The following is a 19841-nucleotide window of genomic DNA, read 5'->3' on the forward strand; positions in this document are numbered from 1 at the left end:
GTATGTTCCTATTGTTTATCCAATGAAAATGAGGGCTGTCAGGTAGTCCGAGATGTTAATGAACAACCAAGAAATAAAGGTCGAGCCAGACTTTGGCCTCAACCTTAGATAGATAGTAATATGATCACCGGTACGATGGAGAAGGGAAGAAAAGTGGAAATGTGACAAAGAAAATCTGGATATTGCCAAAGACCTACGTCAAGATGAGCCCTGTCCTGTATATTTAACCAACCTAAACAAGCCCCCTTGGGCTGCATGCAAGGGGCAGCGTGTCATCTTATTTTTGTTTTTACAGTCCCTTCTGTCCCAAGGAAACTCGCGCCATCTGAATCCACTTCACGCGAGGCGAACTGGCAATGAAAGACGGCTTATGGGGCCCGCCCCTCTCCCATCTGCAAGCTCTTCACCTTGCCCATGCATGACACCCACCTACCCCACCCGTCTGTCTGTTTGGAAATACATTATGTACTGCGCGGTACAACGGGGTGGAGTTTGGCATCTGCTTATGGACTTTTCGAGAACGTACTGGCAGGGTATGCTGGCTCGCGTCTCCTAAACATGAGCCGAAAGCCGACTGCAAAAAAAAAAAAAAAAAACATCGTTGAGGGCTAATCCTCGGTACGACTGCAACGGCTGCGGAAAAAAGAGAAACCCATTAAATTCCAAGCGGGTTTGCCTTTTGGAACCTTATGTGAATACCGGCAATTTTTAATTATATCCGGTATACCGAATCCCTCAGCCCAAGCTCTCCGAGTACCTCGGTACCATCTTACTAAGTACCACCCACCCCCTTCGGCTTCGGGGCCGCCGGTCGCCCCTTAGCGTGCCGATCGAGGGACGTAAGCAGTTGCTTAGTATCGATACTTCGATTTGTTAAGGTACTTAAAAAGGTCTGACCTGTCATTACGTTGTAATCTAAGTCTCTTACACCTCCTTGCTGCCCGATTACAACGTCATCTCCACGGCATCCACCTTCCCACTCCCAGCTGATCGCTAGCACAAAGCTTCGCCTGCATAAGCCTTTCAGTCTACTGTACGAAGGTGGTAGTACAAAAAAAAAAAAAAAAAAAAGGTAAAAAAGCATCGGACGACACGGAATATTAAACGCCGTCTGTGCAAATTGACAAAAACTTTCGGTTGATATATGCTCACATATGGCAGCTGTCACTGAGCTAAAAGGTCGCGAGCTAAAAGGTCGCGATCACTTGCTAAAACTGACTAAGCTCGGCCCTAACGACTGCGTGTTCATGGCGATGGCGATAGTTTGCGCTCCTCGTATGACTACGTAGTTAGGTAATGATGTCATTACGTGACTCGGCGGAGAAAAAAAAATTCTCGAGGGAATAAAGAAAACCCCATCCAGTATTAGAAACCCCCACTACAGGCCGCCAATTGCCGCGCCTTTCCGAGCGGCCCGAAGCTACATGTTGCATTTTCTATTTTCTTTACCAGCCTTGTCGGCTTAACAATCCAAGAACATCATGCAGTTACAAATATTTTCCGACTAAGCGATGAGACAGACCAAGGGAAAAAAAAAAAAAAAAAAAAAAAAACGGCATTAAATTACAAATTCCGTCCCGAGTTGGGATGCAATCTTTTTTGTTCCGTTTTTTTTTAATTGCAACAACAGATGAGGCTGCATTAATACTAACACGGTCACTACTAAATATATGCATGGCGCATTCCTACCGTACCCCCCAGGCGCTACCCTCCAGCAGGCTTGCCGCCTCCTCGAGACTTAATCCCGTCGTCTCCGGATAGATCTTCCAGATGAGTACAAGACCAGCACCACAAATAACCCCGTACATGGTAAAAGTTGCCGGCGGCCCAAACGCATCCATCAAGGGTAAAAACGTCAAGCCCACCACAAAGTTGGCCAACCAATTCGTCCCGGTAGCGACCCCACTGCCAACCGATCGTACGCTCAACGAAAAGAGCTCGCTCTGCATCCACGGAACGTTGCCGAGTCCAATGGCGTAGGATGCAACGTATATCATGATGCTGATCAGTATCATTACCGCTGCGGCCCGCGGCGACAGCTGCACATCGCCCGTCTTGGCCGCGCGAGGTGTAGCTGATGAGTTTGCGGCTGGAGATATCGATATGAACGAGAAGCCGAACGCTGCAAGCAGCAACCCAGCAATCATAAAAGGTAGGGAGTAGAGGAGTATACGACGTCTGCCAATGCGATCTACTAGCAATAGCGCCAGCACCGTAAAGACGAAGTTTGTAACGGCAACCGTTAATGATGTTAGGGTTGGTGTCGCGAAACCGACCATTGTGAATATGGATGCAGAGAAATACATCAAAGAGTTCTGGCGTAAGCATCAAAGGAGAAAATAACGTTAGTCAATGTCACTGGCATAGTGGCAAAAATGTGAATGAATATCTGGCGCGAACTTCGAAAATAGAATACCCAAAGTGCGGCGCAGATGGCGGTGGTGTTGGTGGGCAACTTACAAATCCGCACAGTTGCTGTAGTCCCTGGAGAAGACAGGCGACAATCAGAGCTCGTCTATTCCGCCTCACCTTGACAAGCTCTGACCATGTTTCCATCCACCCTGGCGTCGATGACTGCATCCCGTCACGGCTGGCCAAGAGTCTTCTGCGAGCATCGGATTCTTCACGAATCTCGACCTCGATCTCCTCAAGGACACGCCGAGCTACCCGATCAGAGGTCGAACTGTGCTTACCGCCAGCGACACGGCGGATTACCTCGAGTGCCTCTTCTTTCCGGCCTGCCTTCACCAGCCAACGTGGGGTCTCTGGCATCCCAAGGAGAAGCACTGCCTGCACCACAGCGGGAGCGGCTCCTAGACCAACCATCCACCTCCAGCCGCTGGACTTGTCGCCATACTCGGCGAAAAGCCAACCGATCACGTAGGCGACCACCTGGCCAAGCGTGACGAACAGCACGTTGATGGTGATGAGCTTGCCTCTGTGGTCAGCCGGGGCGGTCTCGGCAATGTAGAGCGGCACTACAAAGGACGCTGCCCCGACTCCGGCCCCGACTATGGACCGACCAGCGACCATCTCGGCCACCGTGTCGCTGCATGCCTGCAAGATGGCACCGACAGCGAAGAGAAGGTCGGCAACCAGGATGACGCGTTTCCGGCCCAAGCTATCGGCGATAGATGAGGAAAACGGCGAGATCAAAAGTGCAAATAGCGAGGTGCACGACGTGATCACCGACTTATCCAGAGATGTGAGCTGACGGCCCGAGAGGGAGTCGTCGATGGAGACCAACGTGGATGATATTACCCCCGTGTCGTCTGGTGGCCATTGATTTGTCAGTTGATAATCAACAAACCCGTTGTCATTGGGGGAGGGAGGAAATTGCAGAATATTTACATCCAAAAAGGAGTCCACTGATGCCAGCCGATAACACTAGTAGCCAAATAAACAGGCCTGGTGGCGCGTCTGGCAATCTGAGCAAATTGGCGTCATCCTCATGAATTCCTTCTGACAATGTGTTTTCCTGCTCTGCTTCTCCAGCAGTGTCAACGTGTGCTATTAACGGCGCTTCAGCCCCTGACATTTTTATAAAGGACGGAGGGAAGCAACTTCAATTGAGAACGGAGAGCGAGAGGTGTTGTTAGACCGGGCGTTCAGGTGAAGGACCGATCCACCCTCCCGGTAAGCGGTACCTAATCTTGCTTGGACGAAAACGATTGTTGCAGGAAATTCTTGGAAGGTTATAGTCCTGTAAGAAAGTAACCGTAAACAAGGCAACGTGCCTGAGTGGTTAAAGGGTATGACTAGAATCCATCAGATGGTTCTTCTGATCCACCTGACCAAGCTATCATATGGCTTCGGCCTCACAGGTTCGAATCCTGTCGTTGTCGTTTCTTTTGCTGTTTGTGAACAGCCCATCCGATTTTTTGCGCGCTTGTTCTGGCCAGATATTGTTCTTGATTTCTAAACGAGGATGAAAAGAATGGGAGGATAATTTCGTGCAAGAAAATGTCGTCTTGCTAATCAAGTCCAACATGACGCTCGGATGTTGAGCCTTTTGCTATGGCCAAAAACTACCCCTCGAAACTCCCAGTGGCACGTGGCCCAGGGTAGCTCTGAAAGATCCCTGTGCCTGAATTGAAACATTTCAGGGGTACACGTAAGGCTTGACCCTGTGTTTCACCTGAAGTTGAGCTCTTTGCTACCCATCGAACTCGTCAAGAGACGTGGACAGTTTATTCGTCGTCACCGAAAGTTAATTCTTTACACATTCTACAGTGCAGTGCATTGCAGCGCAGTGTACTTTGTGGCAATTCGCACGCCTCCATTCTTTCTTTCGACTGTTGAAGTCGCTGGAACTTTATATTCTTTTCTACGATAATCAGTCTATCGACACTCCTAATCCCCGTCTATTGCAGCACGTACATACAGTTAGCGAGCGCACTTGCAAATAGTCAAGACAGACCAAAAACTTCGCCATGGATTCTCACCATCGCTCTCCCCCAGGCGAGTCCTGGTTTGCGCCGCTCTCGATCGACCTCGTCCTCAAGGTGCTCTATGTCACCTTTTTCCACCCCTTTGTGGCCTGGATCGTGGTGCTGTGCTTCCGCGCCCAGCACATGGAGTACGATGCCATGCCCATGCGCGTCACCATGGCCTACGCGAGTTTCGTCACCGTGTGCTGGACCCTGGCTGCCGTCAACCGCCGCCTCGCCTTCGGCATGCCCCGCGAGGTCGACCTGGACGAGGAGGTTATTGTCATTACCGGCGGTGCCAGCGGCCTGGGCCTGCTCATCGCCGAGGTTTACGGCATGCGTGGCGCGAGCGTCGCCGTCCTCGACGTCAAGGACATGGAGAACGGCGAGTCGCGTGGCGTGAACCACTACAAGTGTGACGTGACGGATAAGGCTGCGCTCAAAAAGGTGGCCGCGCAGATCGAAGAAGAAGTACGTATGATTTGATGCTGTTTTGCCGTCTTCTCTGCTAATACGTTGCCCCTCCTTCAGCTTGGTACTCCCACCGTCCTGATCAACAACGCAGCTATCGTCAACGGCAAGCCCCTCCTTGAGATGGAAATCGAAGATATCGAGCGCAGCCTCTCAACCAACCTCGTCTCCCACTTCTACACCCTCAAGACATTCCTTCCGGCCATCATCCGCGGTGGCAAGGGAGGAACCATTGTGACAATCTCCTCCGTCATCGGCCAACTCGGCTCGGCGCGTCTGACCGACTACGCCGCCGCCAAGGGTGGCCTGATCGCCCTGCACAAGTCCCTGACGGCCGAACTGAAGCAGTCGCACCCCGACATCCGGACGGTTCTGGTTACGCCCGGCCAGCTCAGCACGCCGCTCTTCTACGGCGTCAAGACCCCCAACAGCGTCATCGCACCCGTGGTGGAGCCCGTCGAGGTCGCTAAGGAGATCATCAACGCCATCGACAACGGAAAGGCCGACCACATCGGCATGCCCTTCTATGCGCGCTGGTGCGACTGGTACAATGTGCTGCCTGTCAGCCTGCAGATCCTTGCTCGCAAGGTTGCAGGCGTCGACAGGGCAATGGAGACCTTTGTCGGTCGACAAGGCGCCAAGAAGGAGGTCTTGGTCGAGGGTTTATGAATCACCAAGTTTTAGAGACAACTGGACACAGTTGTTTTTTGCGGGCTTGGTTTGTGTATGTGCGTTGCCCTCCATCTGTACAATTCGCCTAGACAGAGACAAAAGTACATGTAACCCCAACCAAAATATTTCCAACCTGGCCAAACCCGGCAAATAATAGACATTATGAACATTACACATGGACCTGCATAACATTGGGACAATGGACTGAACTTTGTTTTTGGGAAAGTATGTTGCCCAGGTCTGGACTTTGCGTAATCTATTGGTTGACAAGTGGCTACATATACCTAGACGTACCCCTTGAATGTTGAGTAATAAGTTTTTTTTTTCCCCTTTTCTTCGTGTCTGTTGTCATCTCAATGCGGCTTGCCCAATTCGAACAAATAAGTGCATTCATAGAGTAGCAACGCAATCAAAGTTTGTCCGTGGCTTCTCGGACTGGGAGTTGCTGGTCATGAAAAGCCATGCTGGATGCATACCTGCTCACACATATGAACATTCCACAGTCTTTATTGTCTTTTGAACCAAGCCATCCGTCATGTGGGCAAAAAAAAAAAAAAAAAGCAAACCCCGAGATTGTCCCAACTATTACTCATCGGCTTTTGAAGCCTCTTCTAGACCTATTCGCTTCGATCATCTTCTACTATATATATATAAATAGCGGTTTAGGCCATTTGTCATCCACGGACATTGTACTGATACCCATCGGAGGAGAAAAACATTTACACAAGCTTTTGCCAAGATATATACCAACGCCAGCCTGGGATTGGCGCGACATCAGATCACTGCCGCATCTCCAAACCGGGTTGCCCTAAAACGAAACTAGGGGCTTTCTGTCAGCAGTTTGGTATAAATCATTTCCCTGTAAGCTTTCTGCTTTGGAAGCAAAATCAGACGCAATGAAACGTTCCCCCGCCTGTATCACCAACAAAATCCTAGGGACATGGACAAGACAAATGAAAAAGAGGGAGAAAAGAAAAAGTATGGTAATACGGAGTGTTATCCGCATTGCCATGGATGTCGCTTTCACGTGGCAAAGGTTGTGCAGATATGTTGATCCGCGGGCTCCTACTCTTGACCGACGAAACCAATTGTTGTTACGACTCGACAGATGCCAGAACTAGACCCCTGAAGCTTCTTACATACTTCAATACTTCAGCCACTTATTCATGTCCAAATACACGCCGCCTGCATTCTCATGCTCGAATAGGTAGGATGACCGGCCTGCGAGAGGACGGACAACAAACACAAAATACTTAACACGGAAATGAGATATTGATGGTATAGATATCGCAAGGGGGATATCAAGTTGACGGCCAATGACGACAATAATGTGGTGGGACACGACACGAATCCAACAGACTGTTACGAGGGAGTTCATATATTCCAATATTTCGCATCCTGATCGCGAACTCATCGGCCGCCCAGTCGTATCCAGGGGTGGCTTGACCGACCACAACTATGGACGTTTGATATTGGAGAGGGCGAAGCGGATATTTCTCATTTTGTTAGATCTCGGCTGCCCAGAGCGCATATTTGCTGCTCTAGAAAATTCGTGGGATGATAATGACCTGCCCCTCGACCCTGAACAGGCGCAGCAGTTATTAGGCTCACAATCCCAAGGTAGCAAGGCCGGCGATCGAGGACTCGAGCACAGCTTCTGCGAACGACAGTACAAGTACCTCTTGAGGTTCCTCCGCAAGGGAGGCCACCTGAACTATCAACCTCTGGAGGTGGTGCCGCTCGACATCGTTCGCGAGGCCTGGACACCGCTGAGAGAAACGCGCAGCAGAATCGTTCACAATGTCAGCTTGCCACAGTATCCTGGCCAGGTTTTTGAGCGGAGACGATTCCAGCTGGCGTCACTAGGCGCTGGTCCATACCTGCGAAAAGGTGAAATCTGCCAGGAGATTGAACAGGCTCGCGCGTTGCAGAGTGTCCATCTTGTTTCGTACTTTTGCTCGTACCAACACCGGGACTATGCCTACGTCCTTTTCGAGCCTGTCTCGGCGAGCAAAACAAGATCTCTCAGGACGTTGCTGAGATCAACGACCACCGACACGGCCAGTCCCGTAGCGTTCGTCAGGAGAACAAGACCAAGACGGAAGGGCGGCGCGGATGGGGTGAGCACGCAGCCGGGGCGCGTTATCAACTGGATTAATTGCCTAGCTGACACGCTTTGCATGATACATGGGACCGGCTTGGCCCATGGTAACATCAGGCCGTCGACCATTCTGGTGAAAGACAACGGCGATATTCTCCTCTCCGACTTTACGAAACTAAACCCATCAGTCTTGGCAAGATCCCAGGGCCTGAATAGCTTCGACAGTGAAGAGTACAACTATGCCGCTCCCGAGCAATGGATTCGCGCCACCTCGTCCCTGTTGCGCGACAGAAGTCTTGAGCTGCCGCACCCAGCCACAAGAACTTGCGAGTCCAGAAACTTTGGAATCTCTCGATCATCTACCGAAAGTGACTGTACACGTCCGACAGGCAGCCCTCCTACGGCAGGCGTCACATCACCAGGCTGTATCGACCCCAGGGCTGCCGACGTGTTTTCCCTCGGCTGCATCATACTCGAAATACTCGGGCTTCTGCTGGGGATGTCGAGCAAAGCCTTTGCCGAGCATAGAGCTGCGAAGCAAAGAACCCATGGGCGTGGCAGCTCGATCCCCGACTCTTCGTACCATCGTAATCTCAGTCAAGTGGAGGGGTGGATGGAGTCCCTAGCTGAAAAGGCAACGTCTCAAGAGAGAGAAGACATGACGGGGGGTTTTGGGGATGTCAATATATTTGCGGCGGTTGTCCCCTCGCTGCACATGACATCACGGATGCTGGCAGTCAACGCCATGGATCGGCCATCCATGGAGGAGGTCCAAAGAGAGATGTATCGAATATTGACCGAAGTATGTGGCATCGACGAACCGCATTGCAATCCCAGTCAGAGCGCACATGCGCAGGCTGAGCTCTCGAGCTCTCGAGCGAACGGCAACAGCTTGATATCAACAGCGGCTTTTCCGATTGACACTACCAGCGAGGAGAGTGAGCCCACGCTGATGACCTTGTTGACAATGGAGAGGACCAGGTCACCACCGTTGACTCTCTGTAGCGGGTTGGAAAAAATCCGAGACTTGCCTATCAGAAGCAAGTAATACAAATTTGGTTTAGTTTCCGCGGGCGCTAAAAATGGTGTACTTCGCCATGCATTCGCCAACTTCCGTCGCCAAGCCAATGTCTTCCTCATCCATAGGCGTCTGTCTCGCTCACATTGCTGACTTGATACTTCGTAATTAACTCGTGTAGTTTGACTGCCTTGGGTCGGCTCCGTTGGAAATTTCCGTCTTGATGCCGTGTAACCCACCATCAATGCTACCGCCGCAGCACCGGAACCGTCGTGTACCTATCCATCGTGGGTGTCGCACCGTGCCGTATTTAGAGCTTCTGAATAGGAGAAACCCAGATGGACACAACAATCACACTAAACTACCCCCGAATTGGGTTTTGGGTTACAGAGACTTTGTCCCTCCGGTTATTTGTCCTCGTGTGCTTTGTTGTCGCCTACTCCCATGTGTGTTGTTGGTGTGACAAAACGTGTATGTGGAGCGAGACACACCAAATCATAAATAGAAAGGCAGAGGAAGAAAACCCAACAATTGATTGATGTTTGGGGACAGCATGTTTCACGAAACGGCTCGTCGAGATTTTTCTGCTATCTTTCTCTTCAAGGTGATTAATGAAAAGTATCGGCTGGAATAATCAAACTCGTCCTGCAGCTCCCGGGATGAAACCAAGTTTCGAGGGCATGGTACCTTGTCATGTCGTCACCAGCTGTACCTACAAATGCGTGATGTGATTGGGGCATGGCGAATAAGAAGCAAGGTGGGAAAACAGGCCAATTTAATTGGTCAATGTCAAAGATAACATTTCTCTTTTGGCCAAGAGCTAAGCCAAAATCGGATGCTCAATGCAGGCAATCACGAAGCCTGTCGTTCTGGTCCAGCCTGCCGTCTACTATTTTTACGAGACGAGTTTGCCGTGACTGGACTAACAACCCCCCCCCCCCCCCCCCCCAAAGCAATTGAGGCTTTATCGACACGAACTGTCTACCCCTGCCACGTTGGGGTGGGCGGTCCAGAAACTGGTCTCTGACCACAGCTGCATCAGATCAGGAACAACCAGAAAAGAGAGGGAAAAAATAACGACTTGAAGCGCCAGACGTGCAGGGGAGTTTGCCTGCACCCAGCCGCAGCAGATAATATGCAGTGTGTTGCGCGTTTCCCGTTCCAAATAACTGGTCAGGTCTAGTGCGACTACCTTTGTAGTTACACAATCGATTGATTGATCAATCAATCAATAGGGTAACCAGGTCCCAATTGATCTATCAATCGGTCCTATTTCCGTATCGTGCCTGCAGCTGCCCATTCGCCTGCCTGTGTTTCCTTTCACCGATCTCTCTGCCGACTACTACCTACATACTTCCTAAAGTACCTACCTACCTACCTACCTACCTACCTATTTACCCAACTACTCTCGTCATTGTTGCGCTCCCGCCTTGTATCTTTGTTTGTTTTGCAATCTAACCTCGCTGTTTGCCAACCCAGTAAAAGTCATGTCCACAGCATCTCGTCTTATTGCACCTGCGGCTGCCGTACACGCACCTTACGTGTAGTGTAGCCAAGGTTGTTTGCTCGAGCACCTCAAATAGCAGGACCCATCTCCAGGCCCTTCCTTTGCGACTTTGAGATCATCACCATACAGGTCTGCACCCTCCCGTCCTGTGCGAAGCTACCTATCCAACCCAACGAGTTGTTGGTCCTGCCAGCAGGTCGTCATACCTGCAACAAGACTGTCGTTACTGCTTCCTTTATCTCAGCACTCTGCGCTCACCAAATCTAATTTGGAACTATATCTGGAGAGTCGTGCAAACCTCTAGACATTTTTGCCCACATATTTCGCTAGAAATTCTGCAACTACTCGTTGGTCAAGTTTTCCGCATCGGTTTCTTGGACGATCAATCCGCACCCAAGTCTTTTCCACTCTCGAGTCTTTCTTGGGCATTATTTTTGGTTAGGGACTTGTCTTAGAGGCTTTTGTTCTCATGTAACAAGCATACATTCTTGGTCATTGAGTCATTGTCTTACAGCGGCTTGTACATTGTCTCTGAGCAGCTACTCGCACGTCGAGAGGCAACGTCGAAATCTCTGAATAGGATGAAGGGCTTCCTGGGTGCCGCAGTGCTGGCCGGCTGGGCAACAACTGCTGGTGCTCTGCCGACCATCACTGCGTATGGCAACAAATTCTTCACGAGCGAGGGCAAACAGTTCATCATGAAAGGTTGGCTGTTCTCGGGCTCCCGTGTGATATATGACATGGTGATACACATTGGCTGACTCATTTTCCATAGGCATTGCTTATCAGCTAGTCGAGGACGACCCCTTGGTTGATACAGAACAGTGTCGCAGGGACGCGCAACTGATGGCAACACTTGGCGCCAACGTAATCCGTGTTTATCATGTTGACCCTCTCGCGGATCACACTGGCTGCATGGCTGAGTTTGCCAGCGTAGGTATTTACACCCTCATCGACTTGGACACTTTTGATACTTACATCCTACCTGTGAGTGAAATTCTCGTTTGTTTGTTGCTCGTCCCTCGAGAGAGCAAGCCGAAAGACTTACTGGCAAGGTCGATTAGAATGAACTTCGCTGGACCCAGACGATGCATGATGCATACTCCGCAGTCATGGATGCCTTCGCGAGGTTTGACAACTCGCTAGGCTTCTTCGTCGGCAACGAAATTATCTCGACTAGCGGCCACTCCCAAGCCGCACCGTTCATCAAGGCTGCTGCCAGGGACATGAAGGCTTATCGTGACTCGAAAGGATATCGCAAGTTCCCTGTAGGCTATTCTGCGGCCGACATCGCGGAGCTGAGGCCTATGCTACAAAACTATCTCACATGCGGCGGCGACGAGTCGCAAAACGTGGATTTTTTTGCTCTCAATTCATACTCTTGGTGTGATGTCGCCAACTACAACACGTCGGGATACGTCGGTTTGCAGGAACAGGCCAAGAACTTCCCTGTACCTATCTTTTTTTCCGAGACTGGATGCAATGTCCCGGGTCCGCGCCTCTTTGAAGACCAGGCAGCCATCTTTGGCCCTGACATGATCAACGACTGGAGCGGCTCTTTGATATATGAATGGATCGAGGAAGCAAATCACTACGGCCTTATCAGCTACGGTCCCCGCGCGGATCCAATGATTGTCAACGACAGTGTCAAGGGTGGCTTTGTACGCAAGGGCCAGCCGACCCCAGTAGCACCCGACTTTGAGAACCTGAAAACGCAATGGGCCAAGGTGACGGCCGCAGGCATTATGAGAGCGGACTATACACCCACGGCGATCTCAACGAGGGAGTGCCCGACTGCAACGCCGGGCGGCTGGCTCGTGAACGGAAACGTTGCACTGCCTGCAGTCGGGGATACCTCTACTGGCGGTTTCCAGCCTGCACCGAGGACCACGCCCACTAGCTCCGGGTCGGGGACTCGTGCCGAGGTGCCGACGCCATCTGGATCCAAGGATGCGAAAGGCTCTGCAAGTTCTGAACGCGAAATCACGGGCATGGGATACGCTCTTGTCGCCGTTATGCTTGCTTTTGTCATATTCGCTTAATGAGAAAAGGCATCCCATGGGATTGAGATGGCGTTTTGTCAGATGGCCCTGGTGCCTGATTTTGCATTTGTTCTATTTGCCATTGATTGTCTTGGCGCTTTTTTTTTTCTTGGCTTGAATCGCATTGACCTGCGTGTGGTAATGAGATGGAAAATTCATTCTTCATTGTGGCATTGGCGTATGGCGACACTGGATTGAATGGGATGGAACTGCAAGACTATATGGGACTAACATGAGATACATTGATGGAACTTAATCATTTCCTAAGACACTGCGGTTTGGATGTGTGGCTCGCAGGCTCAACATCCATTGTGTTACAGCAGGGTTTTGGTGGCTGACAACTTTGTTAGGGAATTTCTAGTTTTTGCATGCACCAAGTCTAGTTGCTTACTGCAATTTACATAGTAATACGATTTGGTACTGCTAAAAATCATATGTCCCAGGAACGAATAGGCGGGTGTTGAGGTGTACTTCCCAGACATGTTTTAGTCCTGTTGTATTCCTACTTTATTCGGACAATGATGGGCTATGTCAATACGTAAGCTCAGATCGACTCTGCGGATTTTCATCCGCTAAAGGTTGATCTTGTTGATCCCTTGGTCGTGATCAGGGATAAGTTGAGATGAAAGCCCAGGGTTGAGGTATATCTGGACCATAAAGCACGGTCGCTGCAGGGAATTGATTGCATTCTTTGCTTTGCACTTGAACCATGTGTCGTGATAGGAATTGGAGGTTCTGAATGTAACTACAATACTGTACGAAAACAAGGTGTCTAGTGAAGCCCAAAGTTTAGTCAAGTTATAGTCTACTGCTGCTGGTCTTGTCTCTTGTAGTCCATCTCGATCTGAGCATGCGTACAATGCATGCATGTACATACTGGCATCGGGCAATTCACAATCGGCGTCTTGACGCGGAATCCACCGAACCAAAAGGAGACCATCTAACACAATCGCAAATATAGCCCGGCTGCTACCCAATCAAAGACCTGCATGGGCTGCCAACTTTGTGATGCCTAGACGGTAAAATTTGGTAGGCCATGCTTCAAGTCCTGAAACGACAATGCCTTTTGTGCCAGGAACGAAGCAGGCAGACACGTGTAAGCTGCGCATTTGCAGGATATTGCCAATATGGAGTGCTCTGTAGAGTATATATGTATGGATATTATCCTAGTATGCGTAGAAGCTTTCACGGTTTCGTCTTGCATTACACGTAACCTTTTGTCCACATCAATCACCATACATAATGCATGCGGAAGGTGCAGAAGAGAGTATAGATTATGAGAGGGAACAACGAACCAACAGACTGCACTATTCCGTATGTATTTCGTATTTGCAAAGCTAAAGTAAGTGGGTGCATGCCGTTAAAATGGAAATCTGGGTTTGCTGAAACAGCACAAAACCAAAAGAAAGCGTTGAGTCTAACAAAAGCATGTATTATTAGCCTTGATATCTCATCTGTTATAGGCGGGGAAGGGGGTACGTGCTTCCCTACCGAGACAAGTGGGTGCACGGTGTGGAACCTCCGCCGACCCGCTAAAAGGTGTGGGGAGCACACGGTAAACAAGCCTTGATTTCCCAGGGTTCAGCGGGAATTTTTGAGCCACACCGAGAGCTCAGGCGATCGATCCTTCATTCCTTCATCTCAATCCGGAACTGATCTTCATTTATTATTGGATGAAATCCAACGTCTTGTTCTCTCAACGTTGTCGATCTTACTGTAATCTGCAACGGCTGCAATAAGGAAAAAAGCACATTGTCGTAGGTCGAGTCTCTCGATCATAGTTGTCAGGCAAGACGAAATAACGCTTCCATATTAACCCACGACTCGACAAACAGTCCTTCATTTTATGTGGACGTCTGAAGCAAGAGACTACATAGTATTTTTGCGCACAAACCCCTGCCCGTTCCTTTATGTCACTTTGCAATTTTCTTCCCGCGCTTGACACACATCCTGTCACCTCATGTCTAGAATGCTCCGTGATGGTCTCCAGCCGGGGCAAAGCAATAGATCTGCCGTCCAGGGGACCTTGCCCTTTTTGCTCAGCATTTCCCCGTCTAGCAGCTGGGTTCTGGGGGGCGGACAAGAATCCCAACAAGCACAGCGCTGCGTAGCCTGGAACCACGGTTGAGCTGGTATTGGGTAGCAGTGTGTTTCTGTGCAGTCTCCAAGGTGTATCAAACGTGCGATATTATCATAATACACAAACAACAGTATATTGTTAGCACCTACTGGTACATCCCCCCCTGGTACGGATCACGCACTGACTGTCTGCCTTGGACAATGCCTTGCTAAACAAAGCTTAACCCTTCTCAATACATCAGTGACAGCATGCAAACCCACACAAGATCGCACCCTTCAATCTCGCGCTGTTGAGTTGGCAGCGCTAGAACCAGGCTGGCACTGCATAACCAGTCCCGCTTATACATACCGACCGACATAGTCGACCCCCACGCGGCCACTTCCCATACTTCCAGACACGACACGACTGTCGTAGATACCTACATACTTCTGCCACGAATTGCTTTCCGCATACAGTAACATGTCCTTGAACGATATTCCTGCTGGCCTAGGTTGACATGCCAACTTCATAGTTCGTCATCTCCATCTGCAAGCATTGAGAGTAAAGAAAAGCTTGGTGCACCCGGTTTCACGTGCAGCCTACCCCTCTCCATCTACCTGCCTTGTTTACTATCGTGATTGCAGTCTTGGCGATCTCTGTCATCTCTTTTTTTTGTTTCCGATTCCTGACGTCAAGGGATCCCTCCCTGACTCCCGCCCAGGAAAGATTTCTCTCTCTCTTTCTTGAAAACATCCGGGCGGAGTGGTTTGTGCCGTCATGGCCCATCGAATCATTCCTCTGCTCGGCGATCGATGATCGCAGCTTATATTTACATAGTCTGCTCATACAAAACCCACTGGGCTCATTGTTCTCTCATCGTTCGAGGGACTGGTCGATCAGGCTCTGGTAGAAGATGGCAGAGCCATCGAAGCCCGATCAAGCGAAGGCGGCTGAGCCAGCCTCCAAAGACTTGCCGCCAGGACCCAGCTTTTCGGACCTTGTCAAGAACCAGACGAAATCAGTAGGTCAAATGTGACCCAAGTTAGACCCCTACAACGGGCTTGAGGCTTCTTAGTAGGTATACGCCTGACTAACAGCTTACACGATATAGCCACTATCACTCAGCGAGTTCATGGACTACCTCATCTACATTGAACACAACGCAGAGAACCTGCAATTCTTCCTGTGGTATTCAGACTATGTTCAAAGATGGAGCAGGCTCTCCAGGAGACAAAAGTCCGCATCACCCCCGTGGTCTACAGAATGCGAGGAAAATGCGGAGCGTTTTCGCTCTTGTCCTTTGGCTGCGCACAAGAGAGCAAACAGTGAAAAGATGGCCAATATACTGGCCATTCTCGACAGGATAGCGGAAAAAGAAGAAGGTGGTCCCATTTCTCACGAGAGTTTCTCGAAGACAGACTTCTTCGGGCATGGCGAGAACAAAGAGTGTGTTACATCAGCTCCGCTCTCTGACTGTAAGTTTGAATAACTGAATACTTGGATTTTCTTGACGGATAAGCCCAATATTAGGGCTTTTGCTGGCAGTCTGGGATGTTAATGAATTCAAAGGCGCAAGACAACCGTTCAGGGATGAGCTTGTTAGGATTGCGAGAACCTATATTGACAAAGGCGCGCCACGGGAGCTAAAACTATCCGAAGCGGATCGGACTTCAATACTTGAAGGCTTGCAATACACAACACACCCCACTGTCCTCCTGCCGGCGCTCACCATGTCTAGCAACATTCTCAGGGAGTTTTCCCACCCGAGCTTCATAAAATGGAGTCTGTACAGAAACGCAAACAAGCCTCGGATCAACTTCACGCTTTCTATGGCTGCAGTCCTCATTGTTTTGGGCCTGGGTGTGGACGTCATACTCGTGGTTTCGGGTCTTCCAACGTCCCTTCGTGCCCTCGGGATACTACTGCTGTGGCCTGGCATCACCTGGCTTGCGGCAGCGGCAAAGGGCCTGTGCCTCGAACTGCATTTCCAAAGGCTACGGCAGCAGCGTCCTTGGGAAGCGCAGCAACTCGAGCAAGATGATGAGCTGGAAAAAGGCGATTCGCAAGCTTCACCTGTTGACAGGCACGACACCACGGGAAAAGCGACCTCGTCGCCATTAAACCCTGGATCCCGGAGTTACCAAAATTCTTGGTACGGATGGCCAGCCAAAAACGACCGTTTCAAGGCCGGCGACACTGGCTTAGACCGCCGGCCCAGCGTCACAGTGAGCATCAGCGCCAGCGTGACGCACAGCGCGCGGGCGGACTACAACGTGGGCAGCCCGGCCTCCCTCGTTGGCTTCAGCACGGTCATCACGGGTGGTCACGACAAGAGCGGAGGCAACGCGCGGACCGTCAGCGGCGTCGGTCCCCTGTGGGAACAGAGGATGCAGCCCCTGGGCCCCAGAAACGACTACTCGCGCGAGGCGTGGTTCAGGGACGAGGGCCGCGGGCCTTCGCTGCTACGGAGGGTCTTTGCTACGACCGTGGCGACCCGCAACAGGGATCTGCATCTCATGCAGGACCGTTTGGTCCTGCGAGCCGTCGTGCTGGGTGGCCTTGTCTCTGCTCTCATCACGTGCGGCTTCTTGTTTCTGCCTGGTAGGAATATCCTCTCTCCGGGGTAGGGGCTGGAAGTTAAAAGCTATTTCTTTTGTCTTTTTTTTTTTTTTTTTTTTTTTTTTTTTTTTTTGGACAAGTCGGCGGTTAGTTGGCGGAATATCATTCTCTTCTTGGCTGTGTTTGCTGGATGAAACACGTTTTTCCCTACCTTTTTCTTCTTATTCATCATTCTTGTTTCCACTCGCATGTTTGTTTATAACCATACCACAGAAACATGTGCATTTACAACCTTGATGGTTTTTGTCCAGGGGTGTTTTCGGTGTTCTTTCTTTGGGGTGAATTGTATCTTGTGCGGAGCCATGGCGAACATGTGATTGGATTGCAAGAACATTGTTTGCATTTGATCGTCCGGCATCTCAGAGGCCCAGAAAGTCATCAAGGATTGTTTCACGTTTGAGCGTCTCATGGGCTTAAAGCCGTGGCATTCTTATACCATAGCTTACCTTTCCGTTGCTATTATTATCCACTAGAAACGAGGCGGCCTGAGCTTGTTTTTTTCTTTTTTTTTTTTTTTTTTTTCTTCATATTTTTTCTTTTATGGTTCTTATTTGACGGGCATGATCTACTTCGAATAACTGCCCAAAACGTTCAGGTAGACAGGCATGACGAGAAACAAGCAGGGATCCCTGAACTTGCCTCCGTGACAGGTGCACACAATCTTGTTCCAAGGCCGCCTGTACGATGATCTACCTAGCAAACATAAGCCGCAGTATGTTCTTGGACTTTTTAGGGTATAAACAAAAGACCTCAACTATATTATCCTCGCGAACATGTCGCGCCCCAGTACCAGAAAAACGCCATGCAATGCAGAAAACGGAAATCAACGCCAGTCGAAGAAAAAAATCCCTTTGTTACGTGACATGAGCTCAGATGACAATGGATCATTAAGCTCACTTTTCCTTGGCCAGGATCATCTTTTCTCTCTCCGCCTTTCGCTTCTCGAATTTCTTGCTCGAGTGCTTGCGCTCGTTCTCCTCACGCCTCTTGATAGCCCTGAGCTCCTCGCTCTTGATCTCACCCGCCTTCTTAATCACCTTGGGGACGTGGCGGTGGTTCTTGATTCGCCTGATCTCGGGCATGTGAGCGTACCGTGCCGTCACTGCTTGGTTGTACTCTTCGGCCTGCCGCTGGCGTGCAGATTTGATGCCCTCGCGCTGCGAGGCACGAGCCCGCCACAGCCGCACGTTACCATCGTCAGAGCCGCTCAGAACGTATTTGTTATCCGGAGTCCAGGCAGAGGCAAAGACACGCTGCATCCGTTTCGCTGCGCATAAGAATAAAGGTGGTTAGTAGGAAGCCTCGAATGAATACTTCAACTACACCAAAATCGGCTAGACGTATTGAACTTACTATGATATATGTCGGCGGAATGTCCCTTGTCCCTCTTCCAGAGTCTGATAGTGCGGTCATACGAACCTATAGGCTGAAGTCAGTAGCCGTATCACGACATAATCGTCAGTCATGAAGTCCTGCACCGCCGAGACTCACCAGAAACAAGCTCTTCACCGTTGGGTGAAAATTGTACATCCATGACAGCAGCCACATGACCTTTCAGTACATTCAGGGCTCGATCAATTTTGCGCATGTCAAATCTGTCAGGCGAATTTGTTAGCTCATGCTGGCTGGACCATTTTCGTTAGAGACTTACATATAAATGTTGTGGTCCTCGCTAGCGACGGCAAAGTTGAAAGCCTCCATAGGGTTCCATGCGAATTTGTTGCAGGTAAAATTCAAAATAGTCTTATGCAGAGGCATGGAAGTTCGCAGGTCGTATCTGTCACATGCACATAATCAGTAACGGATTCTTCATACTCAAGAGTTTCGCTGGCACTCGAATGAGCTTACAATATGATACCACGGTCTGAGGCACAAGAGCCGAGTATTGACTGCTCCACCTGATTAAACGCAACCGAGTTGATGGTGTCTGTAGATGTGGGCCAGCGCAAAACTTCGGGCGCGGCGGAGTGGCGTTCAAGGTCATAGACGGAGATGACGCTGGAAGCGGCAGCGAACGAGTTCTTGGATCGGTGATGAGACAGAGATGTGAAAGCGTTGCTTCCAAGCCAGGTTGATAGAGGAGCAGAGTCGGAATCTTGGTCGGGTGAGAAGAACTTGATCGTCTTGTCGGAAGCGCAAGTGAGGAGTTTCTGGTCCTTTGTGAAGCACATGCCTTTCACGATGTTTTCGTGGGCCGTCGTGTGCCACTGATTTCGAAGCAGCCAGGTTAGCTACGTCCTCCATGTTCACGATGATGTCTCCCCCAGAGAGCCCCAAAAGCAGTCAAGCTTACCACTTCCTCTCGACTTGTCAAATCCCAGATCTTGACAACACCATCGGCGCTTCCGGAGGCGACTCTTGAAAGGGATTCAGGGTCCACTGTCATGGAGAAGACCGAGTCGACATGACCTTTGCCAAGCTGTGCTATAAAAGGCGCGGCAAACATCCTCTCGATCTTGACTGCATTGAGGGCCCTTTGGTACTCCCTCGCCCGCTCAAAGGGATGCAGAGCTGGATCGACATTCTTCGGTTTCCTCGCGACGTCAGAGCCCGCAGGCTGCTGAGGGGCGCGGGTCAGTCTGAAATGGGGGCTTTAGTATGAAGTCTTCTTGAATGGGAGGTGAAGAGGTTGAACCTTACGCCTTTATCTTCATTTCTGCAAAAGATCTATGTTGAACAAAGTGATAAGTTCACGACGATCGATAGTGACCTAGCTAACCGACTCTACCTAGGTAGACGGGACCAACTGTCGCAACCGATGTCTGCAGCAAGAGCTCCCCGCGAAAAAATTGGCGGAATTGCAGGGCAGATTAGATCCAGACCCACCATCTATCTTATCGGAAAACCCACCGTTTGCTTATGTAAGATGACCAGGGAGCCCTCTGTTCATGTTTGTCCCGCGCTTTCGTACGTCGGCTGCAA

General features: G+C 50.2%; 7 protein-coding genes across 7 annotated transcripts; 4 read left to right on the forward strand and 3 right to left on the reverse strand.

Annotated features, from left to right (window-relative positions):
• Positions 1-1685: 1685 nt before the first annotated feature.
• PpBr36_06335 (uncharacterized protein) lies at positions 1686-3538 on the reverse strand (the record flags this gene model as incomplete). The annotated part of the gene is made up of 3 exons (XM_029893480.1): positions 1686-2315; positions 2461-3272; positions 3352-3538. The coding sequence occupies 3 exons, from the start codon at positions 3536-3538 to the stop codon at positions 1686-1688; spliced, it is 1629 nt and encodes a 542-aa protein (XP_029746288.1).
• An 871-nt stretch (positions 3539-4409) lies between these two features.
• Positions 4410-5570, forward strand: PpBr36_06336 (uncharacterized protein; the record flags this gene model as incomplete). Its single annotated transcript, XM_029893481.1, has 2 exons — positions 4410-4901; positions 4962-5570. Coding segments are annotated over 2 exons (1101 nt in total), but the record flags the coding sequence as incomplete, so codon positions are not given.
• Positions 5571-6901: 1331 nt separating this feature from the next.
• PpBr36_06337 (uncharacterized protein) lies at positions 6902-8722 on the forward strand (the record flags this gene model as incomplete). The annotated part of the gene is made up of 1 exon (XM_029893482.1): positions 6902-8722. One exon carries the CDS (start codon positions 6902-6904, stop codon positions 8720-8722), a length of 1821 nt encoding a protein of 606 aa, XP_029745732.1.
• Positions 8723-10678: 1956 nt separating this feature from the next.
• On the forward strand, positions 10679-12241 carry PpBr36_06338 (uncharacterized protein; the record flags this gene model as incomplete). Its single annotated transcript, XM_029893483.1, has 3 exons — positions 10679-10904; positions 10975-11186; positions 11264-12241. Coding segments are annotated over 3 exons (1416 nt in total), but the record flags the coding sequence as incomplete, so codon positions are not given.
• A 1711-nt stretch (positions 12242-13952) lies between these two features.
• Positions 13953-14393, reverse strand: PpBr36_06339 (uncharacterized protein; the record flags this gene model as incomplete). The annotated part of the gene is made up of 1 exon (XM_029893484.1): positions 13953-14393. A coding segment is annotated over one exon (441 nt), but the record flags the coding sequence as incomplete, so codon positions are not given.
• An 820-nt stretch (positions 14394-15213) lies between these two features.
• On the forward strand, positions 15214-16927 carry PpBr36_06340 (uncharacterized protein; the record flags this gene model as incomplete). The annotated part of the gene is made up of 3 exons (XM_029893485.1): positions 15214-15321; positions 15412-15775; positions 15831-16927. The coding sequence occupies 3 exons, from the start codon at positions 15214-15216 to the stop codon at positions 16925-16927; spliced, it is 1569 nt and encodes a 522-aa protein (XP_029745752.1).
• An 885-nt stretch (positions 16928-17812) lies between these two features.
• On the reverse strand, positions 17813-19573 carry PpBr36_06341 (uncharacterized protein; the record flags this gene model as incomplete). Its single annotated transcript, XM_029893486.1, has 7 exons — positions 17813-18186; positions 18273-18338; positions 18411-18514; positions 18571-18696; positions 18768-19126; positions 19213-19498; positions 19560-19573. 7 exons carry the CDS (start codon positions 19571-19573, stop codon positions 17813-17815), a joined length of 1329 nt encoding a protein of 442 aa, XP_029745751.1.
• Positions 19574-19841: the final 268 nt, after the last annotated feature.

This window comes from Pyricularia pennisetigena (assembly GCF_004337985.1).
Source record: "Pyricularia pennisetigena strain Br36 chromosome 4 map unlocalized Pyricularia_pennisetigena_Br36_Scf_6, whole genome shotgun sequence".
Lineage (NCBI taxonomy): Eukaryota > Fungi > Ascomycota > Sordariomycetes > Magnaporthales > Pyriculariaceae > Pyricularia > Pyricularia pennisetigena.